We start from the raw sequence: 13620 nt of genomic DNA on the forward strand, positions 1-13620 counted from the left end.
TTCTGTCTCTATGGATTGGGAAGGGAAGGGAAGCATACAGCGATTGCCTTTTTCTGCCTGGCTTCTTTCACCCACTTTAATGTCGTCAGGGTTCATCCGTGTTGGAATTTCCTTCCTTTTCAAGGCTGGATAATATCCTTTCGTGTGTACGCACCACATTGGCTTCATCTCTACGTCAGTCAGTACATTCGGTCACTCCCACCCCTGGGCGGTCATGAACGATGCTATTCAGAACATTGGTGTTCAGATACCTGTGCAGGTCCCTGCTTTCAGTCCCTTTGGGTAGAGACCCAGCAGCGGCGTGCCGGATCGTATGACGGCTCTGCCTCGCTGCTTGCCACAGCAGCTGCCCCAGTTGACATCCCTCCCACCAGAGCGCAAGGGTCCCAGCTTCCCCACATTCTCGCCAACACTTCCTGTTTTCTGTGTTTTTCTTATACCAGCCGTCCTGAGACGTGAAGTGGTGTTTCATTGTGGTTTTGATTTGCATTTCCCTAATGGTTAGTGATGTTAAGCATCTTTCCGTGTGCTTTTTGGCCATTTATATGTCTTCTTTGGAGAAATGTCTTTTGCTTTTTTTTTTTTTTAAGACTTATTTATTTTAGAGAGAGCATGAGCCGGAGAGGCAGGGAGGGAGGGAGAGAGAATCTCAGGCAGACTCCACCCAGCACAGAGCCTGATGTGGGGCTCGATCCCACAACCCTGAGATCACGACCCGAGCTGAAACCAAGAGTCAGACACTCAACCGACTGCGCCAGCCAGGGGCCTCACTTTTGCTTATTTTTTAATTGTGTTGTTTGTTTGTTTTAAGATTTTATTTATTTGAGAGAGAAAGAGAGCACGATCGGGGGGAGGGGCAAGAGAGAGGGACGAGTAGACTCCGCGCTGAGCAGGGAGCCTGATGCAGGACTCGATCCCAGGACTCTCAGATTATGACCTGATGTTTAATCGACTGAGCCACCCAGGCACCCCGGGTTGTTTGTTTTTTATGCAGCTTAGTTTTAAGAAGAATCTCTAGTAGCCTTGGGTAAGCTCAAGGTTCCAAGCTGAGAGAAATACCAAAATACTGAAGTAATTTATCAGTGTATATGAGGATTCCCTGTTGATAAAATTCAGGAATTATGGAGAATTTGAAGAGAGTCAAAAAGCAGAAAAATAAGCTAATGTTTTTCAAAAACGGAAAAAAAATCTTCAGAAAACAAGACTAGCAAGCGTTTCCTGCTGATCATAGTAGGAAATAGGTGGTTTGCAAACACGCAAACATGCAAACATGATCACTAGACCCCAAATACCCACTCAGTCCTCATTTCCCATTTACTCCGGTTATTCGTGCCTCTTATATAGACATACTGTGGTTGACTGTGATCTGGAATTGGTGGTAAGTTTGGCGGATTCCTAGCTGAAAGTACTTTTAAATCTAAAGAACTTTTTTTTTTTAAGCAGCAAATTGAAGAGTTCATCTATGTATGGACTTAATCTGTTCAGAACCAAATGCGTATATTTATAATTGTCACAAACCTGGGGGATTTGTCCGGTAACAGAATCAGAACTTAGAAGTCTATTCAGGGGATTGAGTTATGGGACAAAACCCAGTAAGTGAAATTTCAAAAGGGTGAATATAAAACCTTACAGTTTGGTGAAGGAAGAACAACTTCCATGAGGAACGATCGGGGGAATCTTGACCTGCATCCCCTGTACAGAAAAGTAGTAGGGCTGATAGGTGACTCCAAGCTGAACAGGAATCCTTGCAGTAACCTGGCTGCCAGTAAGTCTAATCCTACATTTAAGCGCCTTAAAAAAAAAAGTCCAAATAGGGGCACCTCGGTGGCTCAGTTGGTTAAGTGTCTTGCTCTTGATTTGGGCTCGGGGTCTTCATCTCAAGATCGTGAGATCAAGCCCCAAGTCCGGCTCTGGCCTGGGCATGGAGCCTGCTTAGGATTCTCTCTCTCTCTCTCACTGTCTGCTCCACCCCTCCCACTCACGTTTCTCTTTCTCTAAAAAAAAAGTCCAAGTAGTAATTCCATTGTTTTTCTGTTAATCACACTTTTTTTCTTGGTTATCTCCATGATAGCTTCACGCATGTATTTGTACTTTGTCTTTTGCAAATATGACGAACTAAATTTACACTGGTAAGATTAATTGACATATTAATTGAGCATGTATTTTATGTGAGTCATGAGATAGTGACTCACTTTACAGGAAAAAAGTAAATGTATACAAATATACACACATTATTATATGTACAAATCATATATGCAAATGATTATAATACAAGGTGGAGTGTGATACATGCTACAAAGTGCTGTGGCAGTCCAAACCCTCATGAAGAGTGGATCTTAAAGAATTGGAACAAATGGAGATAATTGGAGACATTGTTCTAGGTATAAAAGAGGTGCATGCAAATTTGCAAAGGCATGAAACTGGCATGGCTCAGTAACGAGTTATTCAGAATGGCTAGTGTATGCAAGAAGTCAGAGAGCGCATTCTGGAGCCAGTGTGACAATTTTATACCACACTAAAAAAACTAGAATTTACACTGTCAATTCTAGGCAGTTAGGAGCAATCAGAAATTAGGTGACATGTTGAGATTGCTTTCAAAAAATAGAACTGACAGTAATGGCTAGACTTCTTTGCCAGCCTTTTATTTAATCCTTGCAATTGAGCTCTGAGTTGGGTCACATTGTTATCCTCATGAATGGATGAGGAACTGAAGCTTAGAAAAGTCAATCGCCCAAGGTCAGAAGCAGAAGTCTCCTTAAGCCCTGATCTCCCTAATTCCGAAGCCGGCGCTGTCACCACTGTGCGGTGCTGATCATGTTGGCACTAAGTGAAGGGGCAAGGAGAGGGAAGAGGGCATTGAGGCAAGAGTGGTTACGTGTTCTCGTGCTGCTTCAGGTCCTGCAGGCGTAAGGACGGGTCTTCTGTAGTTTTGACTGATCTGTTGTAAATTAATCGTGTCACAAATTTCTTCTGTACTGTTCCCCTGCACATCACAAAACCTTCTTCTGTGCATCGTTTTTGTTAACAAGCATGGCTCTTCTTTTTACCAGTTCCTTGGGACCAAGCGCATTGAATACCATCGGGAATGCAGCGTCAGTTAAAAGAAAAGAATCCTCCCGGAGCTCAGCTCAATCAAAAGAAAAGAAAAAAAAGAAATCTGCACTCGACGAAATCATGGAGGTATAGTTTACGAGCTGCTTATTGATGTTTTAGCAGTTAGAGGAATGGCATAATTCAAACTAGGGAAAGTTAAATAGTCTCACCAGTCCTTGGATTAACATAAAGTCGGAAAATGCATGCAGACTAGGGTAGGGCAAGGGAGTCTGGACACAGTTCCATGTGAGTAGAGTTGGAATCGCTCATCACAGGTTTACTTTCCTGCCTCACATGCTGTCTTCAGAACTCTCTGTGTGTTCATGGTCAGTGGAATTCAATCAGGAGGACTTTGGCGGTCACTGAAGCTAGAAACGAAAGCTCTGTTTCCCTTCTGTGGCTCTGTGAAATTGGCATCCTCCATGGATTCCTCCCACCAGACCGTGCTCTCCTCTTGTTTCTTACTTCACTTGCCACCTCCTAGCCAGCGAGAAGAAGCTATGACATAGTTTTAATTTGACTTAACCTGATGGCTAAGCCTCCATGATGAATCCTTGAAAACCCATGATTTAAGATCTAGGGCCACACTTTGGCTCTAAATCTTACCTGCACCTCTAGAGCAGTTCTAAATCTTCTTCTCTCCCTTGCCACACATAGCCTTACCTTATCAGTACATTTATGAAGTAAGTGGAAAGGAGAAGGACAGGCAAAGAGAAAGAAGAAGTGGATATAAGAAGCTGGCTTGTTTTTCCCCCTCATACCATTTCCTCTAGTCTCTCCAACGCTCCTCTTCATTTGTGAAGAGATAGAGGCAACTGTGTGGTCTTCCCCATATCTGGGTGTTCTTACGATGCAGTGCGGTCTAAACAGAGAGTATAATATAAAATGTACACTGGGAGATGTGGTCGCTCCATCACTGAGCATATATTGAGTCACTGTTATGTGCTGGGCATCTGTGCGAGGTCACGTGTCTGTGTAGTATGAAGAAAAATACGGTCCCTGTGTGTCACAGGGCTTTCATTCTAGTAAGAGAGACGGTCCATGAACAAGTGAACTGGTGAGTAAGTTATTACAAATGCTAAGTGCTAAGGGGATCTGAGGGCGGGCCATGGGGAATAGCTTGTGAAAAGGTGCCAAGGCAGGAAAGATCTTGAAGGAAAAGTCCATGTGGCTGGAGCATGGCGGGTATGAGAGTGGTAGCATTTGTGGTTTGAGAGGGAAGTAGGATCAACATCTTACATGTCTCAATAGGCCATGACAGGAAGTTCCTGAATCTATTTCAAAGTAAAATGGGAAGCCAGATCTACCGGCTTCGTAAAACCTGCTGAATTTGGAGTGTTCTTTGTTCATATTGGAAAGTTGGAGACGTTAAAATGGGATTCATGATCAACCAAAGAATGGCAGCATTCTGTCCCATGGAAAGTTGGGACTTCGAGTTCACTTACGGCCGTCAAGAAAGAAAAAGGCTCCATGTGGCACCTCAGCGGCCAGACAGCGCTCTTTGTTGGGACACCCTCGTGCTTAATCTCTTGTGGTTATCTTTTTCTTGCCCTACATTCATAGGATTTATTATCCTTATCAAACAGAGAAGCTCCTTTTTGCCGTCACTGTAGAAGTGACCGTGCTGCAGAAAATTGGTTTGAAGTGTTGTGTCTTTACCACATGAAAGCGTTGCTTGATGTAGCGCTGGCACGTGGCCTTCAGTCTTGACCAAGTAGAGGTCGCTTGTGTTTATTTTCTTGGCCACTTGATGTGCTTTGTCACATATTTTTGTACATCCAAGTATGTGTGTGTGGTTTTTTTTTTTTAAAGATTTTATTTATTTATTCGACAGAGATAGAGACAGCCAGTGAGAGAGGGAACACAAGCAGGGGGAGTGGGAGAGGAAGAAGCAGGCTCATAGCAGAGGAGCCTGATGTGGGGCTGGATCCCATAACGCCAGGATCACGCCCTGAGCCCAAGGCAGACGCTTAACCGCTGTGCCACCCAGGCGCCCCCCATGGTTTTTTAAAAGATTTTATTTTTAAGTAGTCTCAACACCCAGTATGGGGCTCGAACGCACAACCCTGACATCAAGAATCGTACGCTCCACCCACTGAGCCAGCCAGGCGCCCCCCCCAAGTGCTTTTTTTTCTTTTAATCAAAAATTAATTGCAAGAAATGTCTTGTCTTGCAATGTCTCGTCAGAGCTTGTAAATTACACGGGTATATGGTTTACGGTGTTCCTTTGCTACATTGAATGGTATTTGAAATAAACTGAGGATTTTTAAGAGAGAATCCTGTATCTTCTGTGTTCTACAGATCGAAGAGGAAAAGAAAAGAACTGCCCGAACAGAGCACTGGCTACAGCCTGTATGTATCCACCTGGAGCTTCCTAAGTCCTGAATGCTTTTAAGAGAGTGAATCATGTAAAGAGCATTTGGTATAAATGACTGAATTTCTCAAATATACTTAAATCATATGGATAGATCTATAACTTTCATGACTTCTTTTTATCTGATCTTAAATGATCAGTTGCACGTGTATTGGAGAGTTACTTGACGTTTATAGGCTGGTAAGATTTCTTCAGTTTCTTTCTTTATTTTTTAAAGATTTCAGTTATTTATATGACAGAGAGAGACAGCGAGAGAGGGACACAAGCAGGGGGAGTGGAAGGGGAGAAGCAGGCTTCCCGCTGAGCAGAGAGCCCCATACGGGGCTTGATCCCAGGACCCTGAGATCATAACCTGAGCCAAAGGCAGACGCTTAATGACTGAGTCCCCCAGGCATCCCCAGATTTCTTGAGTTTAATGTCAGATTCATTTGTGGACATCTTGAATTTAAGCCTGGAATTATTTCCAATTTTTGCTATAAGACAAGGGTTGTGTTTTCAGACTTTCAGGGACTGAAAGGTAGAACTGTGGATGCCGAAGCATTTGTTTTCAACTTACAGTTTATTAAACTTAGAATCTCCCTTGAGGTACTTTGTCGAAAAAAGCCGGTTTTTATTTTACAAACTGAAGTAGAGCTTTGTATTTTATTGTATATTTATTTATTATTGATGTTATTTTAAGATAGAAATTTTGAAACATTTACATAACTTTAAACATTATTATTTATTGATGCTCCGTTTTGAACCCAGGTGGGAAGTTTTCGTAAGATGCTCAGGGTGCCTTCGTTATAGCTTCTGATAGAAGCTGGTTTGAGCAATAACAAGAGACTGAAAAGTAGTGAGAATGTATGTCATTTAGATAATTTTGATTCAAAAAATAAGATTAACAATAACCTAGAAGGTCAAGAAGTCCAGAGTTCTCATTCAGATCTCCATAGTCCTGCTCCCTCTAAGCTGGAAAACAATTTCGCCTCCGCGTCTTAGTTGGTGGTCTTCTACTTGGGAGGCCTTTCTGCCCGGTGCCCATGTGAAGGCCGAGGAAGCAAGTTAGCTAACATGACAGTACTTGCTGCTTTCAACAGCGAATTACCTCAACGAGTTCTTCCATCAGCCCTATAAGGTAATTCCTGTTGTAATTCCCATTTTAGAGGTGAGAAAACTAAGGCATCAAGCATTTGAGTAATTTCCCCAAGGTCATAGGGTAAGCACTGAGCCAGGATCTCCCTGGCGATCTGATTCAGTAGGTTGTGCTCTCAGCTGGTCAACAGAACTACCTCGTGGGGTGTCTCAGGCACCCTGACTCCCCGTCTCTGAGTACAGGTTTGGTCAAGACCAGTGAAGGCTGGATCTGAACGCAAGAAACCACCCATGTATTGTTCTGTTTTCTCCATTCCCGTAACGAGCATGTAAATATGAATAGTTTGATTATTGTTTATGAAAATGTAACCAAGAATTTTGCTGAAAGCAGTCGTTCTTACCCAGAGAGTAATTCACAAATTTTTAGAGAAGTGTTTTTTCCAGATTACATATGTTTTACTACTACCACTTTCTAGTCTCCTATGGTCAAATGCATATTTTCACCAGCCTCCTAGGTGATTCTGATGTATGCCCTTCATTGGTTTAAAGGAGAAAGAAAAGAAACCAAAAGGAAAAAAAAAAACCAGAGAGAGAGAGAAAGCATTCCAAGTTTTAGTCCAAAAAGTTTCTTTGCATTGATAATACTTTCAATTCAATTATATTTTCTGTTCGATAATTCTCTCTTATAATAAATTATTCAAATGTTTTTCCTAGTTCCTCCTGCAGAGCATTACATTAAAAGTGAGGGTCATCCAACAGTGCTCTGATGACTCAGTGTGTCTCTTATGTGGAAATGCCCAGTATGTTGTTAAAATAACCAGCAGTCCACGCAGGTAGACTGGAGAGCTTTACTGTTTAAACTCAGAAAAGAAATATTTGACCCAATCTATTGTGTGAGCGCATGTCAGTAAGCCCAGTGATGTGAGGAGTTAGCTTCAGATTTTAAGTGTGTACTCATGAGGGCCTTTGAGAAATTTAGCCCAGAAATACTCTGGCTAAAGCAGAGAAGATCTTTTGGCGTTACCTGGCTTCGTTTAGAAAGTTTTAGGTTCTTAGAACAGAGGCTTAAGAGTAAGACCATTTCTCTTAAACATGTTTTTCTGCTCTAATATATCCTCCCTACAAAGTCCTTACTGAATTTTGATTAATAAAATTTTTAGCCTGGCTTACTTGTCACCGTCTGGTACCTCTGTTACATTCACTGGAAGTAGGAAATACAGAATCACTGTAGTGAGTTTAGCATTAAGTCAGGCGATGGAATTTTCATGATCAGCTGTTAGACAGCTAATCTAACTCGGAAAAATGATGATGCAGAAGCAAACTCAGACTGCATTAATATGAAACAAGCCCAGATTTCTCTCCCATTTGAGAATTAGATGTTCAGAAGAATGGTACTTTTAGCTGGAGCTAATCTGGAAGAATCCTGTCTGTATCAAAAATTCAGAGTAACCTAATGAGAAAAGAACATTGTAGAAAATGTCATGCGTAAGCTCAAAGACCCAGTTCCTTGCAATTCCCGGTGAGACCTGCCATCTGAGTTTTTATCAGCAGTGAACACCAATCGTGTAATATCTTTGGCCCTTTTCACTTCCTTGAATGGAGAGAGAGAAAGAAGCTCTCTGTGAAAGACATGGATTAATAGGGTTGAGATTGACAGATAAAAGTCCTAGATTTCAAGAGACCTTCAGTGTGGAAATCAGCCTTGAGACAGGTATTTTTTTTTTCCCTTTTGGTAACCATGTTGAATAAAGGGAGAAAGAAGAAACAAAGAAGAAACAAAGGATCAGTAAGGGAATGTTTTGCATAATTGGGAAGGCTTAGAACTCCAAAATTTCTTATTTAGCAGAGCAGTTACGTTTTGCTATGATTTTTGGTGAACGTAAAGTGAAGGAGGAAAACCGGAAAGCTTACTTTATGTCTTTCCCATCTTTATTTTTCTGTTGTTGTTTTCTAGGAAATCATCGTGAAAATTATAACCAAAAAACTCGGAGAGAAATATCATAAGAAAAAGGGTGTTGTGAAGGTAAGAATGGGAGGCTGTGGGTGGAATTTGTGAAAGGAGCTGGGGGCTGGCCGAGTCAAGCCATTTTGATATTCCTGAAAAATCACGTCCTCAGGGGAGGAGAATTGTGTCTCAGGTTCCTCATGGTTCCAGAAGCTGGGTTCATAATCGGTGGAAAAATGATTCCTTTGCGACCATAGTTTCTATTTCACCTTGGTGTGCTTTCTTATTGGAGCAAATCGTATGTATGGAATCCCGCTGGCACAGCTTAAACTCACTCGCTCACTCTACGTGCCTTGCCAGTCAGTGAGACACGTCCTCTTTGTTAACGATGGGCAAGCCGATCACGTCCCCGGAGTTCCAAGGAGGACTTCCTTGTTGTGTTTTGCCCGAAAGACTTTTCGTTGCTCTAGGATTTTAAAATTTTAAAGTCTGTGCTCCAGTCCTTTTCCCTCGTTGCCATTCCTAAATAGTTCCATTCTGGCACCCAGCATTGTGCATGCAGAAATGCCTCCTCTTGTACTTCAAGCTAGGCATTCTTCCCCTCACTGTATTTATTGAAATCGTATTCTAAGATCGCCAACCAGTCCTTTATTCTTTCCCCCACGAAAACCTTCGCTAAGCCTTGAATTGAATTCTTTATTAGGAAGCATAGAACCACCATATTGTACACCCAAAACTAATATAATACTGTTGTTAACTCTACTGGAATTAAAATAAAAATGTAATAAACTTTTTGAAAATTTAAAAAGAGCCTAGAATGCGTAGTGGTATATGGAATCTATAAAACAGTGTCATTTATAGAAGGAGTTACTCTTACCTTTTGACTGGAATTTCGTTTGTGTTCATCTTACCTATTTCTGTCCTTTGAAATTTGTGTGCACTTATTTCTGCTATTATAAAAGTGTTGATTTCACATGACAGGAAGTAATTGACAAATATACAGCTGTTGTAAAGATGATTGACTCTGGAGACAAGCTGAAACTTGACCAGACTCATTTAGAAACAGTAATTCCAGCACCAGGTAAATCTTTTTGCAGACCATTTAATGTGTATGCTATCAAAATGAGTGGTTCCATCCTTAAAACCGTAGTTTCTTGACCTTACTGTATAGTTAGAGACACGGATTTCCTTTCTGGAAATACATAGCTGCCGGTATAAGTGGTGTGCTTCGTTTCAGGTGACACAGTAGTTTGTTTACCGGTCCTCTGTGAAAGCTATTTTGTGGCATGAATCAATTTTCCTTTCCTGGGATCCATTTTTTTTTTTTTCCTGAAGCAAAACACAAACTTACAAGAAAAAAAAAATCAGTCATACTGTGGTTGTTATTAATATATTTCTCTAGCTACCTGAGATAGTAAAGTAAAAATCTGTATTGTTTTGCTTTTTCTTGTCCTTAATTGTCTGTATCATTTGGGTACTTTTAAATATCTAGTATGAATGCTACTTCGGTTAGGGGGTTTGCCTCTGACCCAGTCTTTGTAGTGGTATCATTGCTGGCATGGTGACAGTGTTATTAGTCTCTAAAACTTCCACTTATCAGATCCTTTATTTCCCACTTAAATGAAACTCACCTTATGGCTACAAATTTTTTTTTAGCTTTAGTGAGCTGTAATTGACACACAGTAAGCTGCACTTGTATAAAGTATACAGTTTGATCAGTTTTACCCCGTGAATACTCCTCACGAAACCATCCCTACAATCAAGATCATGAATGTGCCCATCACCCCCCAAAGTTTTATTATTTTCTTTTATAATTCTTTTCTGCCACCCCTCCACTCCGGCCTCCCATGTCGCCCGAGGCAACTACTTGTCTGCTTTCCATCACTACAGATGAGTTCCTGTCTAGAAGTTTATATGAATGAAATCATACCATGTGTCCTGGTTTTTGGTCTAGCATCTCTCATTGAGCATAATTATTTTGGATTCACGCATGTTGTCACGTGTATGTGTAGCTCACTTCCTTCTATTGCTAAGAAGTGTTTCACTGTATGGATGTACCACTTTCTGTTTATTCAGTCCCCTTTTGATAGACATTTCAGTTGGTTATAGTTTTTTTTTGGCTGTTACAAATAAAATTTCCAAGAACATTCATATGCAAGTCTTTATATGGACATGTGGTTTCTTTCTATTGGGAAGATACTTAGAATAGCTCACTCATAGTAGGATATGTTTAAATTTATATGAAACTGCCAAACCATCCTATGATTTTTAAAAAGAGGCAAAGTGGAGTGCCTGGGTGGCTCAATTGGTTAAGTGTCTGTCTCTTAATTTCAGCTCAGGTCACGATCTCAGGGTCCTGAGATCAAACCCCATGTCAGGCTCTGCGCTGAGCATGAAGCCTGCTTAAGATTCTCTCTTTCTCCCTCTGCACCTCCCCCTCCACTCACACACCCTCTCTCTCTTAAAAAAAAGAAAGAAAAAGCCAAAGTAAGCTAATTTTTTTCTGATTATTTCTGGACTATAGACATTTCCCCTAAGTACCTTCTACTCCTTGCAATCCCTTTGACAAGTGAGTGAAAGAAGCCATGAGGATTCTTATAATGTTAACAGTGATCAAGACATCTCCTTTAGAATATTACAGAGTTCTAAAATGATTGAGAACTTCTAAGAGGGGTTTTGGTTTTCGTCGTGTTCGTTCAGTGTAACTGTACTTTGCTGTAACAAAGTAGAAGAAAAAAATGAACATTTCTTTGCATTTAGGGTGATATTCTTTTCTACTGTAGGAAAAAGAATTCTCGTTTTAAACGGAGGCTACAGAGGGAATGAAGGCACCTTAGAATCCATCAACGAGAAGACCTTCTCAGCTACTATAGTCATTGAAACCGTACGTACATTGACACAAAGAAATTTCTGAATGCTTTAAAAATATGCCATTGTTCTTTCTCATTGGGTTGGTCTTTGTTTTATTTTAGAGTCTGGGTTTTTTGTTTGGGTTTTTTGTTTGTCTTCCTGTATGGAAATCTGTAAGCTTAGTTTTGGTAATGACTCTGCCATCGTAAAGCATTTTGTGTTCTGATTTCAAAAGAAACGCATATGTGTCTTAGCCCACTCGAGCTGCTGTAACGGCGTATCGTAGACTGGGTGGCTGATGGGCAGTTGTACCTTTCACACTTCTGATGGCTGGAAATGTGAGAACAAGGCACTGGCAGGTTTAGTGTCTGGGGAGGGCGTGCTTCCTGGTTCGTGTGTCCTCACCCGGTGGAAGGGACAAAGGAGCTCTCTGGGATCTTAAAAGGGCACCAATCCATTCATGAGGGCCCCACCCCTACGACCTCATCACTCCCCAAAGGCCCTGCCACCAAATACGATCACATAGGGCGTTAGGTCACAGCTCTGACTCCTGGGTGGGACACATTCAGTCTATAGCGATACTCACTGTGTAAAACCTGAAGAGGACAATTGAGTACAAATGACTTAACAATTACCCATAATCCCCCAGCCAGATAACTGCTTTAATGGTTTGACCTGTTCCTTTCCGGTCTCTGTATTTTATAAAGTTGTATGCAATATATACAGTTCCACATCCTGACTTCTTTTTCTCTCACATCTAATATAAAACTCAATTTGGCATGGCATAATTAGTGGGGACTACAGAGGCAGAAGGAATGGAGGGAAAACCCCAGAGATCAACATTTTAACAGTCCTCCCCTTCTTTCATGAAGGGCTTAAAGATAGCAGAGGTCAGTAATTCCAGGGAATCTGATGTGCAAGTAACATTGTTGACTGGCGTGGAACGGATGGCTCACTGACAGGCCCTGTGAGGCCTGAGATATCTCCCGAGGGAAGGAAGGGCCTGAAGCGGGCTTTCCCCCGCCGCCTGACCCATTTTGGAACTACAGATGACTGTGCGGTGCCTCTCACGGTGAAATCCGTTTTCACACCCAGTACCATAAGCGGTAGCATTTGGGGGGATAATAGACCCCTCGGAGATTCTGATGACCGCCCTGAGCGCCCTCTAGAACTACGGGTAACTGCCGGGTTTCAGGGGTTGCGCGAAGGGGGTCGTAGCACCTGAACCCATCGCTGGACTGTTTGGCAAAACGTGTAGGTCCTTATCTGAGAGAAACCGCATTTAAGTAAATTGAGCTTTTTTTTTTCCTGTCTCTGACAACATGAACTTAAAAACTGGCATTGATGAACGTAAACCATAAGGGAAGGAAAGGAGAAGGCATCTCCCCTGGTACTGAGAAATGTGGCGATCCGACTAAATTCAAGATCAAGTTTTTTTAAAAACTTGGTCAGTTTTTCTCTCTGACTCAACCAGCATGAGGTCATGGAAAATCTCATATTTCCTTGGCAAAATGATCCTCCTGCACTTTTTAAGTGCATCGTCCTATCCAAATGAGATCCTGCTTCAATTCATGCTTTCTTCTCAGGGAAACGCAAAACAGCTAATCCCCGCGGAGGGCATTTTAGGTTCCGTCCAGATCCCTTTGGGTCACAGCGGGTGGGTTTCACGGGCCTGTTCTTTTCCTCCCTCGCCGTACCCAAGCTTCTTCCTGACCTTGCATGGCGCACAGAGCCGCAGTGAGGCAGGACCCAGGAGGGCCCCGCGTGAAAGGCCTGCTTGACTGCAAAGCCGCATGCACGTTTCAAAGGAGAAATCCACCCGCTGCTGTTCTTTTCTTGCGCAGCTCGCTCCCACTTAAAAAACAATCTGTCTGTGTGAGCGTGTGTCCGCTCGTCCGTGTCCGCATGGTTCCTTCACATCATTGCCACGAGACACGCGAACTTTCTAAGGGATTTCTCTTGCCATTCTTTTTTATCATTTCTGACATCTGAAATTGTAGCATCAGTACCAAAATATTTGAAGTTTACTCATTTATTAAGCAGATTTTTTACAGTTTAACAAATTGTTCAAAAACAGTTTAAGCCTTTTAGCCTATTTGTCTAATTAACCGAATGACTGGCTCCCTTCTCATTCCCCAGCTTTGTATTCTTATCGGAGAAGCGTACTTGGCCACAGGCCTTTATACTTGATAATGAAAGATTTAACCTGAGTCGTGCTTTATCTGGGAACTTACTTCTTTAGATACAGTCATTATTTTATATTAAAGGAATAGCGTTTAATAAA

General features: G+C 41.8%; 1 protein-coding gene across 1 annotated transcript in view; it reads left to right on the top strand.

The window, feature by feature from the left end:
• KIN (Kin17 DNA and RNA binding protein) overlaps positions 1 to 13620 on the top strand; it is a 33734-nt gene that overhangs the window by 18450 nt on the left and 1664 nt on the right. Inside the window, exons 8-12 of the mRNA XM_026478734.4 lie at positions 3051 to 3180; positions 5395 to 5445; positions 8496 to 8564; positions 9468 to 9567; positions 11270 to 11370. Coding sequence (XP_026334519.2) covers positions 3051 to 3180; positions 5395 to 5445; positions 8496 to 8564; positions 9468 to 9567; positions 11270 to 11370 — 451 coding nt within the window. The remainder of the gene's footprint in view (positions 1 to 3050; positions 3181 to 5394; positions 5446 to 8495; positions 8565 to 9467; positions 9568 to 11269; positions 11371 to 13620) is intronic.

Source organism: Ursus arctos, unplaced genomic scaffold (assembly GCF_023065955.2).
Source record: "Ursus arctos isolate Adak ecotype North America unplaced genomic scaffold, UrsArc2.0 scaffold_30, whole genome shotgun sequence".
NCBI lineage: Eukaryota > Metazoa > Chordata > Mammalia > Carnivora > Ursidae > Ursus > Ursus arctos.